The following is a 23024-nucleotide window of genomic DNA, read 5'->3' as shown; positions in this document are numbered from 1 at the left end:
GTTCCTGGCTCCCATCGTCGAAACTTACTTCATATTGAGATTCAAATGCTCTGATACAACCAACCCTCGAGATGTTGGACGCTCTGCTTCAGAATGTTGATCCTGCTGCCGTAGCAGGTGCTCTTCTATTACTTTCACTGCAATTGTTACAATTCTGCGCGCAATGCCAATATGCGCAACACCTCATTGACAACGAGCCAAGGAAGATTCGTGTCGACGTTGTCGTCCTGCCTCGCCTCTTGCCCACCACCGTTCCGCTTATCGGCCACGCGGTCAACTATATGAGAGAGGGTCACGATTACTTTAGCAATCTGTGCCGATCAACCAAGCTGCCGATCTTCACAATAAGGATAGCACCCATCAGCTTGACCATTGTTCAGCCCTCGCTGCGACAATACCTGCCCAAGGTGCGGCACCTCCGGCTCAATTCACTCGTGGCTGCAATCTTCAGACGCGCCCTCGCCTTTGGCGACCATTCATGCGCGCTGCTGAGGGAAGAGCTTCAGCAGAGCCACGGATTCGGATCACAAGTATCTCGCATCTTCCGGGAGGAATTCATCCCTAATCGCAACCTCCGCCGGTACGTCCTGCGGCTCGATGACCACATCCATAACGCCTTCTCCGATCTGGTACATCGGAATAGCGACGCCAAGATTCGAATCGAAGAATGGGTCTTTTCGACGGTAGTGGGAGCCCTCGGCAGCGTTCTCTGGGGCGAGAGCTCCTCGCAGAAGAGCCCTTTCAGCGAGTCCGAATTCCTGTTCCACCTGAAGTCAATGCTACAAAACATGCGAGCTCTGAGCAACCCCGTGAGCCTCCTCATCGACCGCAAGCTGCTGGAGTCGCGGCGCTTCGTACGAGAAGCACTGAAGAGCAGCGCAGCAGTTGCAGAGTATCCTAGCGACAGTCTCCTAGGGCGATTACGATCAGCTTGCGATGCACACGGCGCTGCTCCGGAGGACTGGACAGATTTTCAGCTCCTCCTGCTGGCTGGGGCACTGCCGAATATCGTGGGTGGGCTGGCTTGGACGGTGCATCATCTCGTGGCCGAGCCCGAATGGCTTGCCAGTATGCGGGAAGAACTTACTGCCTACTCCGACAGCGTAGGAGGCGAGATTGACTTGGCCGAGGTGCCCACCAGGTGCCCGAAACTGATGGCGACGTGGAAGGAGGTGTTGCGCTGCCATAGCGGTTTCTCGATTGCTAGACACGTCGAGAGCGACACGACTATAGCTAGCAGGTGGTTGCTGGGGAAGGGCACCATCCTGGTTGCGCCGCTGCGGCCGTACCATATCGATGCGGCAGTCTGGGGGGATGATGTGGATGAGTTCAGGCCAGCGCGATTCCTCAAGGCCGACGGGAGCTTGGACGAGAGCCAGAGGAGAAAGATGAAGATGTTTGGGCTGTTTGGTGCCATGTGTCCTGGGAGGTTCCTGGCGGCCAACATTGCCATGTCCTTCATGATACGTCTCATATCATCAGTCGACATATGCACTATCGATGGGAGGCCCCATGTGGTTCCTCAAGAGGCGAAAGATAGCATGGTCGGACTGCCAATCCCAGAAGACGATCCGGAGGTGTTTGTGAGACGGTGGAGACAGGATCCCCAAGAGATAACTATACGGCTTCATAGCGCAAAGAGTGCTTCGTCGGATGAAGAATAGGGTTATCATCTAGAGATGGACAGCCGTAATATTAATGATAATGAAGGAAGCGTCGGGATGATTAACGACGTTAGGCTCCTAACAAAGGAACATCTGGGATGATATAATATGATCTGGGTATCTATTGAGCGGCTCCTTCGAGATCAAAATGGTCTGCCCAGTCGAGGTAAGTTAGTTCTTGGCCCGTCCAGTAACTAGTGAAATCTTCAGCAGTGACAGAATCAATCACAAAGTCCTCGTATCCCAAGAAACCGTTGGCCGGTAGTAGATCGTCTAGGGGAATGCTGCTGAGTGCACGCTCGGCCTCAAAGTACCGCTCTTTCAGAGGCTCAAGGATGCGCTGATACTCGTCGAGGCACTTCAAGGATGCAGGCCATCGCTCAGCAGTGACGGCGAAAAAGTCTGAGAAGGCGGTCATCGAGGCTTCCATCTCGAGATCGCTGTAGTGAGACCTTAGGGCGGACGGGCAAGTCCGGAGGGCATGCAGAAAGACCATGGCTGAGGCAAAGACGTGATGACATGGGCCAAAGGTGTACTTTGGACTTCCAAATGCCGTGCTCGCTTGCCTACGATAGCCCTGGACGACTTGGATGCTGGCCTCAAACGCCTTGAGGAGATGGTTTAGCTGCGGTGTCTTGACCCTCGGGCAGGGGCGGTATAGATCCACTGTGATCAGGGGCGTGGCGATCTCTGCGAATAGAGCCATCTCCTCCCACTTGACACTCAGCTGGGCATCCTGATTGGACAGTGCCTTATGATGAATGTCTTGTAACCAGGCATTCATGCGTGCCTCGACGTCCGCGGCCCAAGTTTCGTGAGAGTCCATGCCGGGAGGAAACGGATGATCGTGGAACAGGATTGATATAACCTCTGTTTCAATCAAACGGAATACCCGGACCCGGTTGCAGATGAATTTTGATCTGCTTCCCCGCTCATCAATATAATCCGGGCCAATAGCACCGTCTGCAAAGTCCGTCGGGAAGCCCGTGGTGATATCTTGGGGAAGCAGGGCGAAGGGCCTCCCGAACCCAGCGCTGCTTGAGGCATCAAGCTCCCATGCTGTCCAAAAAACGCGCCGCTTGATATCTCGAGCGATGATGTCATCACTTTGCGAGGTCAAGTCTTCCCTGTGAAGACCGAGGTCGATACATAATTGGGTGGTATAGCCGCCGAGGAAGTAAAGGTTAGCTGCCGTTGGGTTCATGACGGCGTATGAATGCAGCAAGACAAGGGCTTGCAGGCCGGCGAAGTCATTGGTGGTGACTTCTGACATGTGCCTCAGTGCGTTCTTAAATAGCTCGAAAGCCATCTCGCCGGCTTCCCTTCTGTTGGAACGTGCTGCAGTGGATAAGGCTACTGCCATCACCAGGCTTATAGTATACTGCTCGTAAGGTGTGCTCGGAGCCATGTTATTGCCGCTCTCTCCGGGATGGATGACGGATGCATGACACGCTCGAAGCCATGGCTCGTAAAAGATGGGGTGCGATGCCATACATCTCGAGATATAGATCTCGAGTAGGTAGTCTACCACCTGTGTCGGGATCACCCGCAGAGGATCTGTGGTGCCCGGACCGACAGTGTCTGACGGGATCGCCGCGTCGTTCCGCGAGAAGCTCTCCCCGGTTCCGCCTACGTCCACCGAAGGAAGTCGGGCCTCGGCGTAGAGGACGAAACCCGGAAGCGGCACGGACTGAGATAGACCTATCCGGGGAAATAACATGTCCCGAGAGACGGCCTGGGTCAATGTGGAGGACTCTCCAGCCTCCTTCAGATCAGAGGCGAGGGAATTCATCAAGCCCTGGCACTTTCGCAATGAAGACGACATAGTAGGCCTCGATTCCTCCGTAGCCTCTAAGTCACGAATCTCGTTCTGCAGCCACAAGAATATGCTTCTCGGGTTCCTTTGCAGGGTAGAAGGATCTCCATCGTTCCCACCGAGGCACGATGCCCCCAATTTGGCACAAGGGCCACAGGGGACTGATGTTAAGTCGCACTGAGAGTAAACGTTAACGATGATGCCAACGAGAAACGAGAAAGAGGTGGTGGCAAGTCTTAGCACAAACCTTGACTTTGCGCTTCCGACACAAGGCACAAGAGCGTATCCGCCTCTTGACGTCTGATGCTTGCATTTGGAAGGGCGTAGATGTGTCCAGATCTATGCTCCAGGACTTCGCTGCTGACTGGCAAGCCGCAAAAGTACAAAATTGCCCGAGCGTGGACCGTGGGCGGGCACTTTACTCTGAGGTCGCTATGTGGAGCCAAGTCTCCCTTGGGTAGCGTCACTATCCGTGTTTCTCGGACCCGACAGTGCCTTGGCAGCTTTAGGTATTCGGCCATTTGCTGTCATCTTGTCTGGCGCCTTCTCACCATCCTCCATCCTCCCTCTCCCGCGACTATAGAGATGGCGACAACGGGAGAAGTTCAGCAAGAATACCCGGAGGACTTGCGTGAGATGCTAGCGAATCTCCCTGCTTGTCTCAGATGCCGAGCCAAACACAGAAAATGCGACGTATTGCTCCCCAGGTGTCGCAATTGTGCGAAAGCTGGCGTCGAAGACTGCGTTTATCACGATCACATTCTCGGCAGCGAACTGAAGCGAAGGTGTGTTAGCAGCTGCGGATGCAACTACGGTTCTCTTGATACTAAAGTCTTGTGCCAGCGCCATCGTTCCGCTCATGCAGCGCCTACAGAAACTACGAAGAGAAAGGAATAAGATTGCACAGGGGGCACCAACCATTGACAGCAAGACAGCATTTCCGTCTCGTGCAATCCCATTGTTCTTCGGAGAAAGTGCTTGCATACCCAGATCCTCAGCCGCACCGCAGCAGCCAGTGGGACTTGACTCCGGGAGCGATCTGAGCTCGCTTCTGTATGCCGAACTGCTCTCCAACCAGCAGGACATGCCCAGAATGTCAAGTGAGCTGCATAACCATCTTTCGCATCACTTTGCGACACATATACACGCCCTCTACCCTATTCTAGATGTCAGAGATCTCGAGGTCAGCCGCAGCGAACAAGCCCGCAGCATTCCGTCATCATCACGAGACTTCACCCAGAATATGATCTGCGCTATCTCATGTGCATCACTGTCAGATCAAGGCTTAAGAGCGCAAGATCTCATCCCTCTAGCGTGTAACTTCTACGAGAAAGCCATGGAAAGAATACAAGATGTAACAGATAATGTCAGCGTCCTAACCCTGCGAAGCACTGCTCTACTGGCTCTCTTCAGCTTGTTCGTGCCTAAACAAGGCAACTTCACACAGCTCATCAGCCTAGCAGCCAGGCTATGCCTTGATCTTGGCATTCAGAAAACAGAAGATGTTGCTCTACGCAAATTATATCTTTCAGTCATATGCATGGAACGTCAGGTAGCTCTGACTCTAGACAGGCCCTGGCTCCTGCCTACAATCGTGAGTTTGACCGGACGGCAGAATTGCTGAGGAGTATGATGAATGGCTACTAACAGAACTTGATGACAGGATGCAAATCCTGGATCACGAGAACCTGTTGACCTCCTATGGTGGATGCTTTCTCTTCAGTGCACTCAGCGTCGAAAGTCCTCTGAAGAGGCTCAGACCTATCCCAACCCAAGCCTGGACGAGTTGGACATCGTGATTCACCAACTTCAACTCCATATCCCAGATTTGCTGGCTGTCTTACGGCAGACACAGCTAGCAATGGCTGAAGCAAGCTTTGCAAACACTTCTGGCACGACGCAAACAGCGGCAGCATCACTAATCAACACGTATTACACCACGCCGTGCTTACCGACCTGCCTCCTCCCACACTGGGTTTTCAAAGCAACTAGCATTTGTTCGAATGAGCCTTCGTCCGCCGCCTATCGCCATGGCTTGCTCCTTCTGGATCGTCACAGAGCAAGATGGCCCGGGTGTGTGTCACTGATACATAAACTGGAGGAGACGACCGGATGACAGTTACATGATACATCAGATCATCGTTGTTGGCTCAGCGCGGCAAACTATTTAATTCGCTGTCTCTGCTGGTGCTTATTAGGGTGTAGCCCTTTACGTGCGCGACCAGAACCACGCGCCTCTCCGCATTCCTACCCCTTGTAATTGGGATCAATTTCATGGTACCAGCGAACGGAGCCAGAGTCCCCAGCATGAACTGCAGATACCGCCAGCTTTGCAACCACGTTTGCTGTCCACTCGGGGGGCTCTATCTCGCCGTCGCGGTCACGACGCTGAAACTCTGCAATCTCGTCATCCTTCATCTTCCCGCGGAACCTCCCCGAAACCAAGTCTGTAACCATAGGCGTCCGGGTGAGGCCCGGGTAAACGCCAAAGATGCGCACGTCGTCTTCTTCGTGGCCCAGCACTTGAATGAAGCGCGTCAGTGCTGCCTTGCTTGAGCAATACGGACTCCAGCCCGCGTATTTGACCTCGTTATCCGCGGCGGATGAAAGGACAATAATACGGCCGTGAGTCTTCTTGAGCAAGGGAAGATATTGTTGGCACTGGAACATAAGTTACTCGTGGACATCGAATCATTTCAGCATACAGAGGACCCTCACAAGCTGGACTGGTACGAGTAAGTTGACCTCGAATGCTGCGCGCATCTTGCTCATATCCATGCGGCTCACGGTCTCGATCTCCCCGATGACGCCCATGGTGATAACGAGGGCATCCAAACCGCCGAGGCTCTCTTGAACAGCATTGAATGTCTGATCCAAAACCTTTGTTTTGGTTGCATCGCCATGAACAAGGATAATTTGGCCCTGGCGTGCTAATCTTTCGACCCGGTCTGATACGTGCAAGCTCTGGACTATGACCTTGGCATTATGCTTCCGAACGAGGAAGTCTGTAATGCAGTCGCCTATTCCCGAGCCACCGCCAACAATAAGGATCCGAGGTTGATCGGTCATGGTTATTGGGATGGAAGGGCCAGCGCTTGGAAGAGAATCCAATGGAAGCAACTTAGGCGTTAGGAGAGACACAGAGAGTGCCTGTCGGAACTTATACCCTGACAGTTTACTGTACAATCACTGAATTACTGCCTATGGACATTGACCGCGGCTGCCTTGGGGCCTTCGGCGCGGTTGCGCGTTCCTCCGAGGTGATTGCGGGGGCTTGGGGATCTTGGGAATCCATCCTCCCGCTCTGTTCCCCGGAGTCCACTTGGAGGATTGGGGTCTCTTTGGGGATGTCAGTATTGGTGGGGGTGCTCAAACATGCACAAAGCCAACAGAATACTTCTCATTCTTTACTACAACACTGTATTCACTGGATGGACATATCTAGATTTTGTGGTCAGGCTAGCACACCACCATCGATGACAATATCCTCTCCAGTGATATAGGAACTTGCTGGTGACAAGAGGAATGCAACAAGACTTTTGAGCTCAGCCCTATCGGCAAAACGTCCCATGGGCACTAAGCTCTCAAAGAGCTTTAGTCTCTCAACGTCTCTCTCCACGTAGCCTGGTGTGACCTTTGTCAGAAAGAAACCCGGACTTACACTGTTGACGCGAATGCGGCGTTGGGCAAACTCTACAGCAAGTGACTTAGTAAAGCCAAGGATGGCACCTTTAGAGGCACAGTATGCGGCATTCTGCTGGCCGGGGATGCCAGCATGTCCACCGATGGAAGATATGTTGACTATAGCCCCCTCTACACCTTTATCCGTCATCTGCTCGATAGCAAGTTGCGTTGCCAATATCGTTCCTTTTACCTAGACGGAGAATGAGATCGGGTCAGCTATATGTCCAAAGACTTTTGTGTGACATGCAGATGTTGCTCACATTGACGTCCAAAATCTTGTCAATGACTGCCTTCCCACATTCAAGAAAGGGACCGCCGGTACCAACTCCTGCCGCATTGACAAGACACTGAATGCAGCCGAAGGTCTCTGCAATCTCGGCGAAGGTAGACTGGAGTCCATCATAGCTCGCTACATTGACACTGTAGTATCTTGTGTTAGCCTTTGAGAAGTGCCCTTTTGTTCGGGAATGGTCTTACATACTGTCTGTAATGAAGTGTGATGTTATTTTCTGTTCTCAGACGAGATAAATCCTCCTTGGGCTCATCGAGAATGTCTACTATCACGACCGTGCCCCCAAACTCGGCGCAGCCAACGGCGATACTCAGTCCAAGTCCTCTGCAACCCCCTAAGGTTCTGTGAGCTGCAGGCCATTTAATACAGGATTGGTGACTTACCAGTAACAACCACAGTCTTTCCTGCCAGAGATAACAAGCTGTTGATGGTCACCGACCTGTAGGTATCTGTATCCGCGTTGAATTGATCCATCTTGCGTTGTACCCTGTCAATTATGCGGCAAATTACATCGGGTCTGTCAAGATGTTTACTCGTCTCCTGGTTCTTGATACATGTATTTGAGATCCAGCCAAGGGACAATTGAAACTGCGCGTAGCTCCGGCTGACGTTGCAAGCAATGGTGACGTCGCCAGGGCTGCGCGCAGCTCCGAGGATGCGGGGAACCTGGAATGGGGAAGTAGCCCACACAGCGATCACCATTACTCAATCTTGCTTGTTGGTGCGGCAGACGGAATGACATGTGGAGGCTAGTGTTTAGGCTGGCGATCACTTGGAGAAAAGGGATTGTCATTGCTTTTAATTTCTACATGTCTGCTTGTTGGGAGGCTCAGACATTCCCTCGAACTTTGAGGGAGACGTTTTCGCTCTTCGTTTGCTCTCCTTAATTCAAGCACGAAAAGAACTTTTCACTATGGGCAAGAAAGTCTTGTGCGGTTATGGCATCGATCTGGATGCTGTTAGCTCATGGTATGTTAGGCACGATAAACTCGGCCTCGTGCGTGCAGTACTGACTTGGACCAACATCTAGGATCAACACGTCTGGCAAAGGCCGCGCAGATGCCACCGATGTTTCTCGAGGCATCTTTGGTGCAACAGTCGGCCTGGACCGCGTCCTGAAAATGCTTCAGAAGTACAATATCAAAGCTACATTCTTCGTTCCCGGGCACACCATGGATTCGTTCCCGAGCCAGGTCGCCAAGGTCCACGAGCAAGGTCATGAGATGTAAGTTGCAGGTTCCTCCAGAGCACAGGAAGGATCGCCGGAAGACTGACAGGTAGAACTACCCAGCGGCCTTCACGGCTATACGCACGAATACGTTTCTGGCCTGTCCGAAGAACAGGAGCGTGCTGTATTGCAGAAGAGTATCGAGGCGGCCACCAGAATAACCGGCAAGCCTCCGCATGGTTGGACTGCGCCGGCGTGGACGACGTCTCCCAACACAGTCAAGATCCTCGAGGAGAGTAGTATTATGTACGACCACTCCTTCATGCACCACGATAGCCAGCCCTATTACCTGCCGTACAACCCAGACTATATCGAGACCGACTACAGCAAAAAGGCCGAGGAGTGGATGCGCCCCATGTCTGCGCTGAAGGACTCGAGCATTATTGAGATTCCCGCAAACTGGCACTTGGACGACTGGCCTCCCCTCAACATCGGCCAGGGGATTGGCAGTGGTTTCATCGACCCGGACGTGGTCTTCAAGATCTGGAAGGCACAGTTCGACTTCTTCTATCGAGATTATGATTCATTCATCTTCCCCATTAGCATTCACCCCCAAGTCTCCGGCAAGGCCCACGTGCAGCTGCTGCAAGAGGGGATGATCAACTACATCAACACCCACCCCGGGGTCGAGTGGGTTCCACTTGGGGAGATGGCAGAACAGTTCAAGAGTGGGAAGTTGCCCGGTCATGCTGTACAAGGAGGAGCGTCTTAATATCGATAGCAAATCACACAAGCCTACACGCAGGGTAGAGCCACATGAGAAGTGACTGGTCGTTCAAATGATACCACTGTTCTGGAAACATGCCAAGTGAACCCTCCCCATTCACATCGTAGGTGATATCGCTGAAATCTTGGACGAGACACACTCCTCACAGTCTCTGTTCCCCATCTAACCCCTGGCAGGCCTCGGATTCTCCTATCAGACTTGTCCCACTTTCTAGTGGCCATGGCAAGGCGGCAAAGCTTGGAACCGCGCAGATCCCAAGGCCGCGCAGTGGGGCCTCGGACCAAGGCGCACACAAATAGTCTCGGAGCAACGCGCACATCGGACCAGCGCGCGCACGGTAATCACATATCACGCGGAAAAAGTGTCCAATCTTCTGATGTGACTGCTCAGCAGGGAGGACTGGGAAAATAACCCCAGGTATCATTGCACGGGGAAGCGGGTAGGTGCTGGAATTGGTACCCTTCGACAGTCCAGTCTCGTCTCCTGAACCCCTAGTGTTACTCCAGGTTTGTCTGCATTGGGTCCTGGAGACTGGATATAGAATCCCACCCTTCATCTACACTTCTCCCCACTGGCTGAAAGAGTGGCAACCTCTCCAGGACGAGTCACATCATGGGTCAACCCAAAATGACGCTCAAACAAAAGGCGAACGCCAAGCTTCACTCGCCATACTGGTAAGTTGGGATGCTTGACTACTTCCCTGCCTACGGTCTGTCTTGCGGGCGAGGACACGGACTAACGCGAAGGGTTCGAACACAGGCAAAACTTCATCATCGGCATCGAGATCGGTCTCACTGGCGGACTTTATGTTGCCTTGAACATGCTCGGGGCCGCTGGCGGGAAACCAAACTCGGCATCGACAATCAACACTGCAAATGCTGTCCTCTGTGCGTTCTACGCGCTGAGTGCACTCTTTGGAGGCACGGTTCTGAACATGATCGGGCCGGCGTGGACTGGATTTGTGAGCATACCCGCTTGTGGCGGTCTGAATTATCCACATCCTGCTAACGTAGGCACAGTTTGGCATTATCGGTTACATCCTGTATATTGGAAGTCTTTGGCACTTTGACAAGTATGCAGTGGCAGCCTTTCCTCTCTTTGCGGCCATCTGTCTTGGGGTACGTCCATCTTTCGCAGCCCGGGCTATTATATTTGGGTTTGTTGCTAACAATTGCCTCCTGTATAGACTTCCGCCGGTTTGATCTATGTGTGCCAAGGATATATCTCCATGTCATACTCTGAAGAGAAGGAAAGAGGAAAGTTCGTCGCGATCGCCCTGAACCTGCAAGCTCTGGGAGCTGTCATTGGTGGCATTATACCTCTCCTAATCAACAGAAACAAGGTGTGTCATCGCGATACTCGCTGGTGGCAAACTATGACTGACTGCAACCCTTTGGAACAGAATGTCAGCGACGGTGTTCCCCCAGCTGTGTACGCGACCTTCATTGCCATGGACTTTGTCGGATGCGCCATGGCTTTCCTCCTAGCTTCTCCTGAGAAAGTACGACGAAGTGATGGTACGGATGTTGCCGAAATCAAGCCGCGCACATTCCTTGAAGAACTCAAGGGAAATCTTGACGCTTTGAAAGACTGGAGGCTTTGGTTGATGGTGTGTTGGGAATAATCTCTTTATTGGACGTACCGCCACTGACAATCGACGCTCGCTAGGTTCCCGCCTTCCTACCTGCTCAGTCCTATCTCGTCTACGCTGGTTCCGTCAATGTTTACCTGAACAGTTTGAGGGCTCGAAGCTTGCTATCATTCTGTGCTGTCGTCCTTCAGATTCCCGTCGCATGGGTTTTGCAATGGGTTCTAGACCACCCGAAACGTAGGTTCATCACCAGACCGCCATATTTACAAGTTGATTTCTAACTCAAGGAATAGTTAAACGCCGGAGCCGAGCTGTGGCCGGGCTTTGCTTCGTTGGAATACCCCTCATCGGATCGTGGATCTGGCAACTCGTCAGGGATCATTCCTACAACCGAAACAACCCCCCAGCGGATCCTGTGGACTGGAACGATAACGGCTTCGCCGCAATCTTTGTCCTCTTCATGCTCAACTGGGTATTTTCAGCCCTTTGGCAGTACATAGTCATGTACTTCCTGGGATGTCTGACCAACAACCCTCGTCTGGCAGCGAACAACGCTGGCGTGTTCCGAGGCATCATGGCCACCGGCGAGGCCGTGACCTTTGGGCTCGACAGCCGCAAAGTCCCGTTCGTGCTAATTGGAGGTCTCATTCTTGGATTCTACGCCCTTGCTTTTGTTATGATGGGATACATGGCCCTGTTTGTTCTGGAAGACTCCAAGTACTTCCAGGAGGAAGAAGTGACAATTCCGAAGCATGTCATCATCGAGCATGATATGCAGATTGGTATCGACCCGGAGGGCTTGAAGGAACAGGGTAACAATGACTCCTCGCAAGACGAGAAGAAATAGATCGAAACAGGAACCGGTTGAGTTATCTCAATTCAATATTGGAATAGTTCGAGTTGTGTCTTTTGGGCTCAGATCTGATCTTATGGACGGGCTACCGACCAAAGTGGTACGGTATAGATAGTTCTCTTGTTATAGAACTTCTTATTAATTCCTAACAATAATCGGCAAGAATTCGAAGATAAGTGCGACGGCTTGTATTTTGAGAGCGTTAGTAAGGATCGTCTGCGTACTGATAAGTATAGGGTTGTTAAAGGGGTTGCTGCGAGTGAGCAATGACTGAATGAATCCGGGCATATTGCCGAGCTTCGATATGTATTAAATTTATGAGCTCATCCTCCATCCTGCAATCGATAGTTTGTTCGGCAATTCGTTGGCAAGAATCGAGATACGCATTCATGGCATGCTGAGATTTACTGGTGCTAGTATCGAACTTGATGGAGATGGTTGGTTAGATTGCAAGTTACAGATCTTTAATTGTTACAAGGGATGGATTAAAAGGGGTGGAGCCCAAGAAGGAAGGTCATGAAATTCATTTTACCCAAGGAATGACTGGATCGGCTAGTCTGACTTACGCATGCATAGGGTAGAAGGTCGGTTGCTGTCGTTTCTTGCTCATCGAATGACTCAGTCGAGTTCACAAGGACGTCTTTATCCTCAAGGGGGACGAATTTGCGACACTTGATGTCTATAAACGGAACTGCATGATTCCTTCTAATTGTCTCTAGAAAAAAAAAATGATACTCGAATCTTTCGAGGTTTAGGATGGCTGTAGGACCACTAAAAGATTGGAGGTGTCGATCGCAACTCGCCTGTTCGGGAGTTGCCCGCCCGGAAAGGGAGGCCATCCTTGAGTTGTACCTGAAAGCCCAGTTGTTTGAATACCTTAGCCCCGTCAAGAGACTTCTCACATTGTGCACAAATCACGTTCTCATCGCACTGTTAGAGTCGTGATCAGTTGGCTGATCTCCTCTAGCCGACTATATTGAGCCATGTTGAGGATATTTACCTTCATCCGGTATACCCGGCATCGAATACACGCGCCAATCTCGCGCATCTTCTTGAGAGCAGATGGAGTGTCAGGAGACTGCGCCTTCCGTTTCTTTGTGGCATTCTGGTGGGTACTAGTGCATTGGGTGATATATCTATCGATATGCTAGTGGTCGTCCCCCTTCCCCAGGAGACGAAGCCTGAGCTAAACTGGCTCCAGGCAAACTGAGTTGAGGATAGGTAATGACTAAGTGTCCAGGAACACATGGCATTGTGTGAAGTGTTTCATCCACTAGATTAGGGCTTGTCAATTCTGATACCGATTGCGTTATAACGGCAGTGGCGAAGGACAAGGTCGGAGGACCGCCGGAGAATGGATTTCCATAATCTCGGAACTGCCAATTGTCATACTTACAAGCTAAGTGATCGAAGTCTGATTGTCCCGAGTACATGTCAACTAGCTGTTCCGGGGTCAAATGGGCTGACAACGAGCGTTGTGAAAGGCGAGTACCGGTATCTCTAAAGACGGTTCTTGTGGCCACCGTCTCTGTAGAAAGTCTCGAAGCACCAGGTGGCAAAGATAGTAGAATGAAGTGGGAGGTGTCTAGCTGTAAAGGGCCTGGCTCTGTAGGAAGCGGAGGGATCCATTGTTGCGAAATAAATGCGGTTGTTAAGGCGGGATAGTTGACGACATCACCGGCCAAGAGCCCGGCAGAGGTAGAAAGGCCGCTGGTGTGATTCCATATGCCCACCGGCATTAGAAAAGGGCCTACTTGAGGTGTGAAGTCTCCAAAACCTAAGCCTCTATCCCAAGGTGGGTGGTCGGCCCTGGTGGCTGACAGATTCAATAGAACCTGGCAGGCCTTCAAGTGCGATTTTTGAGGGGTGATCAGAGATAGACGAGCTTGGCGGCAGTTGCATCCTCATGAGCCTCGACGGTGCACTACCCGACGTTGATTGAAAGTCTTCGGTCAACGGGCGCGGACCGTGACAATGATTTGGATCCGAGACATCGGCAGGAGTGGGATTCATCGCCTCCTTTCGGTCTAGAACATGCGGAGCAAGCAGATGCTTGATCCGCACGAGGATGGAGGGTGGGTGGCTGACATGAAGTGGCAGCAATGATAACGCTTCACGCGTGAAACATAAAGATAAAAGTGGACTGGCGGCGGTGAAGAGTTGCAGGCCACACGGGAGTCCCTTGCGATGTTCAAGTGATGGTACCATCACACATCCTGCGCCTCAGGCAGCGGGCTGCAGCCTGCACCCTGGCGAGGGAGTAAGATTGCCTTGTATAAGGGGCATGCACCACCACATGATAGGTGTGTTGCGATAAGTGGCAACTGATTGGCTGGTATCGTGAAGTCGAGGCGGGAGATGTCATGGGTTGAGTGGGTGAAGGCCTGAAAGGGCAGGATCAAGTGAGCCACCCAGCTCTTGCCCCGTCTGTCACCCAGAAAACGCAGACGAGGTCCTGAAGGAGCAGATCAGGTAAAAAAGGACAAGGCCTGTCACCCATAAATTGGGCAGAAACCCCCAGAACCTCGCTCGCAATATTCAAGACAAACAATTCTCCCAAAGGGAAAAGGGCCTCGCCTCACCTCACCTCACCTCACCTCGCCTTAACAGGTTGACCGTAGCACCCAAGTCTGGTTTCTCCTTTGATTCAATCAATGGCGTCGGATGCGCCGCGCTTCGGCCCTTTGAAACTGGCTTCCCCCGCTGACATTCTCCGATTGGGCATCGTCTGCGCCGCGGGTTTTCGCTACTCTGAACAGTTCATCTGGGAGCGGACGGCCCACGAGCAGCACCCGCAATGCACCATTGTCTGCTTCCGGCACGAGGTGCAGGAGTTCATCAGGGACCCCCAATACATCGCCCTCGTCATTCTCGACGGTTATGACCCCGGCGAATCTTCCAAGACCATTGCCGTCATCCCCAAAGACAACGGCTGGACCCCACCGGCAGCAGGTACACCTGTGGTTGTAGGCTTGGGGGTGTGGAAGCTCGAGGCTTCCTCGAAGCGGATTGGGCATTTCCAAAATGATGGCAAAGGTCTGCTGCCGCGCCTGCACTCGCTTGAACACTTTCAGTCTGACACTACCTGTACTACTGCACACAGACCCGTACCCTGATCTCCCCAAGTATGACTACAAAGATCTGGACCGACAGCGTTCTCGGGCTTTTGAGGATGTCGCCGGTGCTGCAGCGAAAAGGTGCACAACTTCGCCCTGAAACCCGATTCACCCACCCTGTGCTGACCAGGTCATCGCAGATACTTTGGCGGTCTCTCTGAAATGGAACGAGTCGTTGTTCACCCCGCGTATTGGAAAAGGGGACACGGGTCCAAAATTGCGAAATGGGGAGTCGACCTGGCAGACCTCGACAATGTTGGCCAGGGCGTTCTGGCCACCAGCATGGGTGCCAACCTCTTTCGTCATGTTGGGTATGAATTCATTACCAATCTTCATGTTGACGGTGATGGTTGTGATCCCGAGGGGGTCACCTTTGAAGCCCTAAGGCATAGGACGGGACAAAAGGACCAAGGTCTCAAATGCAACGTCCTCAAGCGGCCATTTCGCCAAGACCCATGAGCCTGGAACTACACAGAGAAGGCAATGACTGAAGCGCTTCCATAGTATGTTATCATGCACTAGGCAGAATCAAATGGAGATTCTCTTCCAGATCCATGTTGCTTTTCCTGCAATAAAAACTGAATGTGACTTGTCCCTGCGCTTGCTCAGATGCTCGGCCGACCCAATCAAATCCTTGCTGTCGACCAGTCATTTATATCCAGTCAGCCGGTCAAAGCAAAGCCTTCGCCAGTTAGGATTGACATTTGACCACTTCACGACATGAAAAGAAGGAGATGGCAGGCTGCAATGTTCTTGGTATAGATGAATACCAGAGACAGATGCATTATAAAATAATCATGATGAGCTAACATTGGAGATAACTACCTTTGAAACACTCTTCTCTATCATCATGCAAAATTTGAACGTGATAAACTATCCCTTGTGTCCATCTTTGGTTGGCGATAAAGCAGCGTCCTCAGTTCCACCCGCACTACCATCCCATGTCCTTGGACCAGAGTGTTGACTTGCTTGCTGTTGGGGCGTGGTGCAACAATTAATACCAGGCCCAGACTTCTCCTATAAATCAGAGTAAATAGCAAGTTCCACCTCTGATCTATTTGATAACGATACTGAATTCTAGCACAGTTGACACCTTGGTCTGTGATAAAGGTGCTCCTCATGTTCTGCCCATGCGTGTCGCTTGGATAGAGGTGATACTCTGGTGAATCCAATTGAAGCCCCTTACCGGGTATCTTATCGCACATCGCAGAGTTCGACAGGGGTTGAGAAATCAAATGTGGGATCATGAGTTAGAAGAGTTGCGGGGGAGAGATGATCTGGAGTCTAATAGCTTCGGATCTAAAGGAAGGCACTAAACTGGGAAAGATATTATGGTTATCTGACCAAGGTCACATCATCAATTTATGTCCAAAGATCCTCTTTTTCTGAGAGTGGCTCAGCCACTCTCATCTCCTTGGAGCATCAATTCTGCACAATAGACCATTCTGTGTTGGCAGCCCATCTGCAGTCCTCACGGCCCAAGGCTCGCTCCCCACTGTGCCAGGAGCCCAGAAGAGATTCCATGGATCCGTCGTCTGCTTGATGGCGAGCAAGCGCTCATATTTGTCCCCGAAGTAACTTCCCTGCCAATCTGGCTCTAGCACGTCGCCCTCGTTCATGTATGCCCCTGATCCCTTCGTCACGTCTCGGATGGGCTGCACGTACTCGACCAGCCGGTCGTGGGCCTCTTTCACCTTGTCTGCAGAAGCGCCGGGGGCCACGCCACGGTCGAACAAGTCCGCATGCATGAGCGTCTCGCGGAATGCCGGGTTGACACCCCCGCCGCCAGGGTAGCCGGCGACCTCTTCCGTGGGCCCCATATGGATCCCATGGAAAGAGTAGCCTCCCTCGACGAAAGTTCGCACAGCTGCCATGGTCTCGTCGAAGAGATCATCAGACTCCCAGTTGCGCCGAGGGAAGAGACGCGATGCGAGCCGACTGTTGCCCGGCATATCACCGATACCACGCCGTCCTGGTCCCCACGTGCTGGAAGGGCCGGGAACAGTCTTGCTAATAGGGATGCCGACGTCTGTGATTGCATCATACAATGGCTGTAGAAAGGCCGCCACATCATCGGGCGTCATCCCGGGCATCTCAAAGTCTGTCCGGAAGGACACGGAGGCGTTGTTCATGCCAGGCGTCACGTAGTTGTACGTGGTGCCTCCAAACTCGGTAACATCCTTGCCGTAGTGAAAAAACATGCCGACTCCGGTCCAGAAGGCTTCGACCGCCTCTGATGCGCTCATGTCAGATTCTGAGCCGAACGCTCCGTTCGTCACCTGGAAGCGCAGCGAAGCTGTCGTCACGTTGGTGGCTGGATGGGCCTTGACGACGGCCGAAGTGACGATACCGTACGTGCCTGAGAAAGTTAGACTGGGGCGGGTTGGTTTTCAGAACGAACACTCACTGGGGCCTCCTCCACATAGAGCGTAAAACAAGTCCTGATTTGATTCCGGACTTGCCGTCACAAATCTACCATCGGCAGTGACAACCTGCAGAGACAGCACTTGATCGGATCCTAGCCCAAATGTAGAGGCTAGGGGTGAATGACCTCCTGCAGCCATCCAGCCACCATAGGCACCGACGGTGTATCCACCCGGTACGACAAGTGTCATGTCATGAGCCCTCATGTAATCAAACATCTCCCATGCCTCTAGACCAGCGCTGACCCTGGCCGCTGGACCGTGGTAATCTCCCACCGAATAGTCTGGTAAGTATTCGAATTCCTTCAAGAAGTGCGTCCAGACGCTGAGTGCCCCTTTGCCCGTGGACCTCCCATTGAAGTCATGTCCCGTATTTCTGCACGATTGATTTCGGTCATTACATTGCTTTACACGTCAGAGGACCGAGCCGAGCGACCTACTTGATTACCAACCGTAGGCCTTTGTTTCTTGCAAAATTGACCGCCATCTGCATCTGCGCCACCGTAGATACATTCACGACATACTCTGGGAACCCTCCCCTTTCACAGGTCCCCCGAGGCCGTAGTGCTGCAGGACATGTCTCCCCCTGCGTCCAGGCGGTCAGTACCGTAAGAGGATCATCGATATATACCCGTGTTCGGCCCGCATTCCTCATCAGTGCGAGACATGCATCTTCGTCGTATCGAGGATGATCCGGATAGCATACGGCACCAGGTGGATCGGGACGCAACAGCGCGCCTCCCATAGACACGTTGAGGCGCGACCAGTCATCATCTGTCGGCCATTCAGAATCTCCAGGCACAAAACGGCAGCCGGTACGGGCAGGTCCTGGATTCGCGGAATCTCCAAAGGCTATGACGGGAAATGCGTCGACTTCGGCTGGTGTGAGCTCAAAAGACTCGAAGGGAATATTGATGGCAATGGCCTTCTCCGCGGCCAAAACGGCCAGAACGAGCAGGACACGCATCATGGGCATCTGCGTGGCTTGCACAGATGACCACTGGGAACCTCAATCACACAAAGACCACAGACTCCGGGGTACTACGAGAGTAGTTTAACTATCGGTCTATATAGTGCTTGCAAAGCTGTGGTCTCTGAAAGGATGCAACAATACTGCCATCTCACCTCCTATAGCCCTCTGCCGACTTACACGGAGCTGTTGTGCTCCCTTACAAGTGGCTCCTGCGACGTGCGGCAGTCGGGTAAACAATGCCGACAGCTCATAATTCTCCCGGCGATCGCGGCAGGATATTGGACGCAGGGGAGTCTTGAATGAGCTGATTTTCACCAGCCCTCAGACGCGGCATCTTTTCCTTGACCACTCCTGGTCAGATGGCAGCTCTAGATCTTGCAACATGGACCACTGGTGTGTGCGGTCCCGATGCCTTGTAGAAAAAGGGCTTGCCAAGACGAGAGCCGCGCGAGCCCGCAGAGCAGGGTTGCAATATTGGCGATAAATATAGCTGTTATACACTCGGACACCCATGGAAGACTCTTGGCGGAGAGGCAGTCTACCCGGTCCTAGGACAGCTGGTCGGGAAAGATGCGCACCAGGTGCGATGCGGGGTGATTTAGCCAAATCATCCGGACAGGTCACAAATGCTTGGGACCAGATAGATTACAGGATCGGTAAGGTTACGCCGGACGATTGGGTTGCAATTGTTGCTCATTCCTACCCCACAAGATGCATTGCGGCAGAAGCCTGCGTGGCTCAGGACACTGAATAAGCTATACTTGGAGATCAGTCATTCGCACAAGGGCGAAGTCCTGAGGAGGAACGTGGAAGGGGTAGTAATTCGATTTCTTGAATGGCTTTGCGTCGGTGGCCGGCCACCACGATGCGGATCGGTCATTTCTTTGCAGCCGAGAGCGGTAGATGCGAGTTATCTAGAAACTAGCTACCGAGACTTCGATACATAGTTTCTAGATCCTTCATTCTCCCTGATTTTCTCCTCTGTGCCACTGCCTCTTTGTTGCGCTCGGTCTTGAATACTTGTTCATCAAGCTGGCCAACGCCTCCCCCCTCCTTAAATCAGATTGTCGCCACAGAGGCTTTCATGTCTAGCGACGACCAACCTCCGATAACTCGTCCCCCTCCCCTAGCTTTGCCCACTCCGATCTTGTCTTGCGCATATCTTTGATAGTTTTGAACAAACCGGGCATGTCTGCTTCCGACCCAACCAAGAATCTCCCCGGATGTACGACAGCAAGAGAGAGAAGGGCGAGGAACATGGGCGCGGCTTCGAGTATGTAGAAGTAAACTTCTTGCGTGAGCAAAGGATTTGTCAGGTCGTCGGCTCCCCGAGAAAATTCGACGAGGCGAAAGATAATACGAATCTGGCACCAGTCAGCTCATAAACCCAATAGGCGCCAGTGTCTACCAAATAGAGAACCATACCGTAATAAAAGCCAGGGATGCATACAGCACCAACACCAGAGGTCTCCAGCCATTGGGAGTCGCCGCCTTCGACTGGGCTCTGCCCATGACGACATGGAACCTGATTGCTAGAAAAAGAAAGAGAACAATGAACCCTTGTTGCATGCCGATACCGCCCATGTAGACGTGAATAGCTCGTAGTTGGTCTTGGGGAGGGGCCGAGGGGCCGGCCATACTACCGCCCACAAGCTGTACGACGAACGACACAATGTCCAAAAGGACGAATAGCGCAGCAATGATCGGTTCAGGCATCCCGAGGAGGGACCGGGACGGGATGTAGTAGTAGATCATCCTGCCCAATACCATGTAGTCGAACGCATTCACCCCTGGCAACACACCCATCAGCAAACAACAGAAACTCTCTGGGTAAGGTGGCCTACACAAGGGTGCCAACAGAATGAAGATCTGATAGACAAGATATATTCCCTGGCTTTGCTGATTGCGGGTGCTCAGTGACCTGAAGGTGAAAGCCGCAGTCTCCCAGATACCTGCCATGATGATCACCCAGCAGAACGACTTCTCTCAAGTGGTCAGCCACCGTAATGCGTGTCACAGAGGCGTCACATCAGGACTGACCTTTTTGTAGTATGCCGCCTGCCAGATATGCACAGCAGTAAGAAGGGCGAACAGCACAGCAAACACAGTGGCCGCCTCGAAGCTTGGATAGTAGTTCCAGATGGAGCCACAGGAGCCGGCTGGAACGTGGCCATTCTTGTCCGGGATGGTGGTTTGTACGCAAGTCGGGATGTCGAGGGTGATAGTTTTCTCGGGGATTGTGACATACGATTCGGTCACTCCGGTGATGATGATGAGCTTCGTGGAGATGGAGTTGATGTTGGTAGAGGTGATTGATCCAGCGGGGGTGGGAGTCGCTTGCTCCTCCCGTGGTCTCAAGAAGCTGGTAGTAGTAGTTGGTGTGGGGGCCGGTGCTGCCAGTGCAGAGATCACGGAAGTGACAAGGAGAACAAGAGTAGAGAGTTGCATCTTGCTTGATAGCTAAGTGAATGGATGTAGGCTTTTGAACAGCAACATGTTGCCAACCCTCACTATTTAAACATATCAGTGGATTTCCAAGGGTCGTCTAATTGGTAAAGCCTTTTCATTCACACAGGGTCTAGACACTGCGGCTCCAACCGCCTGGAATCTCGCACCCATCCTTCAAGGACCCATACAGCTAAGCCCACTGGCTCGGGGAGTGGCGCAGTACCCCTGGCAGCTTACCTCTTCCGTCACATAAACCGAATGACCCAATGGCATCGCTCGAGTGCGGTTTGACGAGGCGTACTTAGAGATATGCAGACAAAATGTGAGTCTATCACGCATAGTTTCTTTCGTTCCCTTAGCTGGCGGTACCACATCTTGCAAACTTGTTCACATTGATATCCATTTCCGTACGACCCTGACATGTCCGCCTTCTCCAGGGAAGAAAAATGTAACAACCTCTCCTGGCGACATTGTGCTTCCCTTCTGTGGAGATTCTATCAGCGAATCTATGACACGAGACGGACTAGGGGGTCGTGGAGAGCTTTCTGCGTCTCCGGAAGAAACCTGAGCAGTAAGCTCGCCGAAAGAAAGCCCATGTTCCAGCTCGATCACGCGCCGCGAAATTGCTTCCATCACATTGAAATCCCAAAGATTCTCGCGGCTTATGGCCAATGATCTCATCAGTTTCACGGCCTCTAGGCGAGTCCGTACCTCCCTGCACTTGATCGCAACGAAGTACAGCAGAGGCATGAACCCCATGTCGAACTTGAACTTTGGCACGACTACCTCTACAGCCTTGAGACGGCAAACCTGTGAGGCAATAGCAACGACCCTTTGAAACTCTTCAATGCTCGAGTCGTACGAACCCTCATCATTCTCAAATGCATTACGGACCCATATTCTAGCGATGATGAGTTTGACCTCGAGAGTGGCGAAAACGAGGCGAGTTTGTGGCGAGAGCGGCGCCGCTGATCTAAGGTTGAGGAAAGCTCTCTCCCAGTGCTGCAGGGCCTCCTGTAGCTGGTTCTGCTCCCTGACAAGGCCACATGGAAGGCTTGATCTACCGTTGACCCCGAGGCGATACTCATCTCCTCTCCTGACCACTCGCATTGATCGGCTGATGAGGGTGTCAAGGTATCGCTGGAGTTCGGCCTGGCTGAGCCTTGTTTGGCCCAGGGCAGAGAAATCATGAAACTCTGCCATCAAGGGAAAAGTATCAGGCGTGGATCCCCAAAACAGAGGAATGAAGCTTAGACGAGAGAAGACGGCTCGAATGTCTTCGATCCAGGGTGTGAAATTGCTGCCCTCAACAAGCCTATTCAATATGGAGATACCATGGCGGCAATGCTCGATAGCTCTTGTCGCGTCTCCCCGTAGACACTCGATGCAGACAAAGAGAATGCAGGCGAGAAGAATCTCTTGTTGGTCCGTGCTAGAAATCGAAAGAGAGATAGAGCGATTGTAGTGCTGTAGGGCTATGTGCTCCCGCTCAGACGTGTGCAGTCCAAAGCCTTCGTACAGGGAGCTGATCGCTATTGTCGCATGCCGAACAGCAGCGACGTCTGCCCCAGCCTGCCATACCAGCTTGGTCCAGAAGTCTGCGTCCAAGTGTCCGGAGATAGCGGGGGCGACGACACGATGAAAGTACTCGAGTGGCCTTGCCTCACTGTCCCTGACATGCAAGGATGGAGTAACGGAAATCACATTCCAGGGGGCAACGATGGTCTGGGCTGCGCAGGCTGGCGCGTATCCGTCGCACGCCCTCCCGGTACTTGTGCATTTGACGCAAGCAGGACGGGATTCGTCACATTTGATCTTTCGGATTCTGAGACAACTCGTCAGTCGCTTGGAAAGATCTGGAATCTGGAACTGGGGGCCTGGAACCCACTTGCAGGTAATGCAGCCTGTTTTGACCTTCCTGCTTCCCTTTCGGGCCATCCTATTTCGGGAACTCCGGGGCTATTGATCTACTTGGGCTCTTGTAGGGCTGGCGCACTGTACAAAGATGCACAAGAGAGAAGCAGATGCCCAGGTCTAGTGGTGCAGATGGAGGAAAGAATTAGGTCAGAGTTGGCTGACGAAGTTCGAGCTTCAAGAGGCTCAAAGGCTAAGCAGACAAAGTGGAATCTGAGCAGGGATAACCCGAACTGGCCAATAAGGCAGAGCAAGTCTGGGCTGTGGTATCCACTACGGTGATGCATTCAGGGTT

At 52.4% G+C, this 23024-nt stretch overlaps 11 protein-coding genes across 11 annotated transcripts; 5 read left to right on the top strand and 6 right to left on the bottom strand.

Annotated features, from left to right (window-relative positions):
* Positions 1-71: 71 nt before the first annotated feature.
* E0L32_003539 (uncharacterized protein) lies at positions 72-1664 on the top strand (the record flags this gene model as incomplete). The annotated part of the gene is made up of 1 exon (XM_031137850.1): positions 72-1664. One exon carries the CDS (start codon positions 72-74, stop codon positions 1662-1664), a length of 1593 nt encoding a protein of 530 aa, XP_030998688.1.
* Positions 1665-1785: 121 nt separating this feature from the next.
* E0L32_003538 (uncharacterized protein) lies at positions 1786-3489 on the bottom strand (the record flags this gene model as incomplete). Its single annotated transcript, XM_031137849.1, has 1 exon — positions 1786-3489. The coding sequence occupies one exon, from the start codon at positions 3487-3489 to the stop codon at positions 1786-1788; it is 1704 nt and encodes a 567-aa protein (XP_030998687.1).
* A 576-nt stretch (positions 3490-4065) lies between these two features.
* Positions 4066-5596, top strand: E0L32_003537 (uncharacterized protein; the record flags this gene model as incomplete). Its single annotated transcript, XM_031137848.1, has 3 exons — positions 4066-4265; positions 4324-5074; positions 5144-5596. 3 exons carry the CDS (start codon positions 4066-4068, stop codon positions 5594-5596), a joined length of 1404 nt encoding a protein of 467 aa, XP_030998686.1.
* Positions 5597-5727: 131 nt separating this feature from the next.
* E0L32_003536 (uncharacterized protein) lies at positions 5728-6549 on the bottom strand (the record flags this gene model as incomplete). The annotated part of the gene is made up of 2 exons (XM_031137847.1): positions 5728-6141; positions 6199-6549. The coding sequence occupies 2 exons, from the start codon at positions 6547-6549 to the stop codon at positions 5728-5730; spliced, it is 765 nt and encodes a 254-aa protein (XP_030998685.1).
* Positions 6550-6934: 385 nt separating this feature from the next.
* On the bottom strand, positions 6935-7930 carry E0L32_003535 (uncharacterized protein; the record flags this gene model as incomplete). Its single annotated transcript, XM_031137846.1, has 4 exons — positions 6935-7354; positions 7425-7584; positions 7646-7790; positions 7840-7930. 4 exons carry the CDS (start codon positions 7928-7930, stop codon positions 6935-6937), a joined length of 816 nt encoding a protein of 271 aa, XP_030998684.1.
* A 439-nt stretch (positions 7931-8369) lies between these two features.
* Positions 8370-9396, top strand: E0L32_003534 (uncharacterized protein; the record flags this gene model as incomplete). The annotated part of the gene is made up of 3 exons (XM_031137845.1): positions 8370-8425; positions 8487-8681; positions 8748-9396. 3 exons carry the CDS (start codon positions 8370-8372, stop codon positions 9394-9396), a joined length of 900 nt encoding a protein of 299 aa, XP_030998683.1.
* Positions 9397-10023: 627 nt separating this feature from the next.
* On the top strand, positions 10024-11849 carry E0L32_003533 (uncharacterized protein; the record flags this gene model as incomplete). The annotated part of the gene is made up of 7 exons (XM_031137844.1): positions 10024-10085; positions 10171-10372; positions 10431-10529; positions 10598-10753; positions 10814-11020; positions 11080-11239; positions 11296-11849. 7 exons carry the CDS (start codon positions 10024-10026, stop codon positions 11847-11849), a joined length of 1440 nt encoding a protein of 479 aa, XP_030998682.1.
* Positions 11850-14509: 2660 nt separating this feature from the next.
* E0L32_003532 (uncharacterized protein) lies at positions 14510-15430 on the top strand (the record flags this gene model as incomplete). The annotated part of the gene is made up of 3 exons (XM_031137843.1): positions 14510-14807; positions 14959-15052; positions 15112-15430. The coding sequence occupies 3 exons, from the start codon at positions 14510-14512 to the stop codon at positions 15428-15430; spliced, it is 711 nt and encodes a 236-aa protein (XP_030998681.1).
* A 947-nt stretch (positions 15431-16377) lies between these two features.
* E0L32_003531 (uncharacterized protein) lies at positions 16378-18361 on the bottom strand (the record flags this gene model as incomplete). Its single annotated transcript, XM_031137842.1, has 3 exons — positions 16378-17330; positions 17379-17697; positions 18026-18361. The coding sequence occupies 3 exons, from the start codon at positions 18359-18361 to the stop codon at positions 16378-16380; spliced, it is 1608 nt and encodes a 535-aa protein (XP_030998680.1).
* A 1094-nt stretch (positions 18362-19455) lies between these two features.
* On the bottom strand, positions 19456-20815 carry E0L32_003530 (uncharacterized protein; the record flags this gene model as incomplete). The annotated part of the gene is made up of 4 exons (XM_031137841.1): positions 19456-19731; positions 19793-20157; positions 20212-20347; positions 20408-20815. The coding sequence occupies 4 exons, from the start codon at positions 20813-20815 to the stop codon at positions 19456-19458; spliced, it is 1185 nt and encodes a 394-aa protein (XP_030998679.1).
* A 387-nt stretch (positions 20816-21202) lies between these two features.
* E0L32_003529 (uncharacterized protein) lies at positions 21203-22753 on the bottom strand (the record flags this gene model as incomplete). Its single annotated transcript, XM_031137839.1, has 1 exon — positions 21203-22753. One exon carries the CDS (start codon positions 22751-22753, stop codon positions 21203-21205), a length of 1551 nt encoding a protein of 516 aa, XP_030998678.1.
* Between the last annotated feature and the right edge of the window lie 271 nt (positions 22754-23024).

The sequence above is a fragment of the Thyridium curvatum genome (genome assembly GCF_004353045.1).
Source record: "Thyridium curvatum strain D216 chromosome Unknown NODE_15_length_556224_cov_80.126021, whole genome shotgun sequence".
NCBI lineage: Eukaryota > Fungi > Ascomycota > Sordariomycetes > Thyridiales > Thyridiaceae > Thyridium > Thyridium curvatum.
This window is presented reverse-complemented; position numbering and strand designations above follow the sequence as displayed.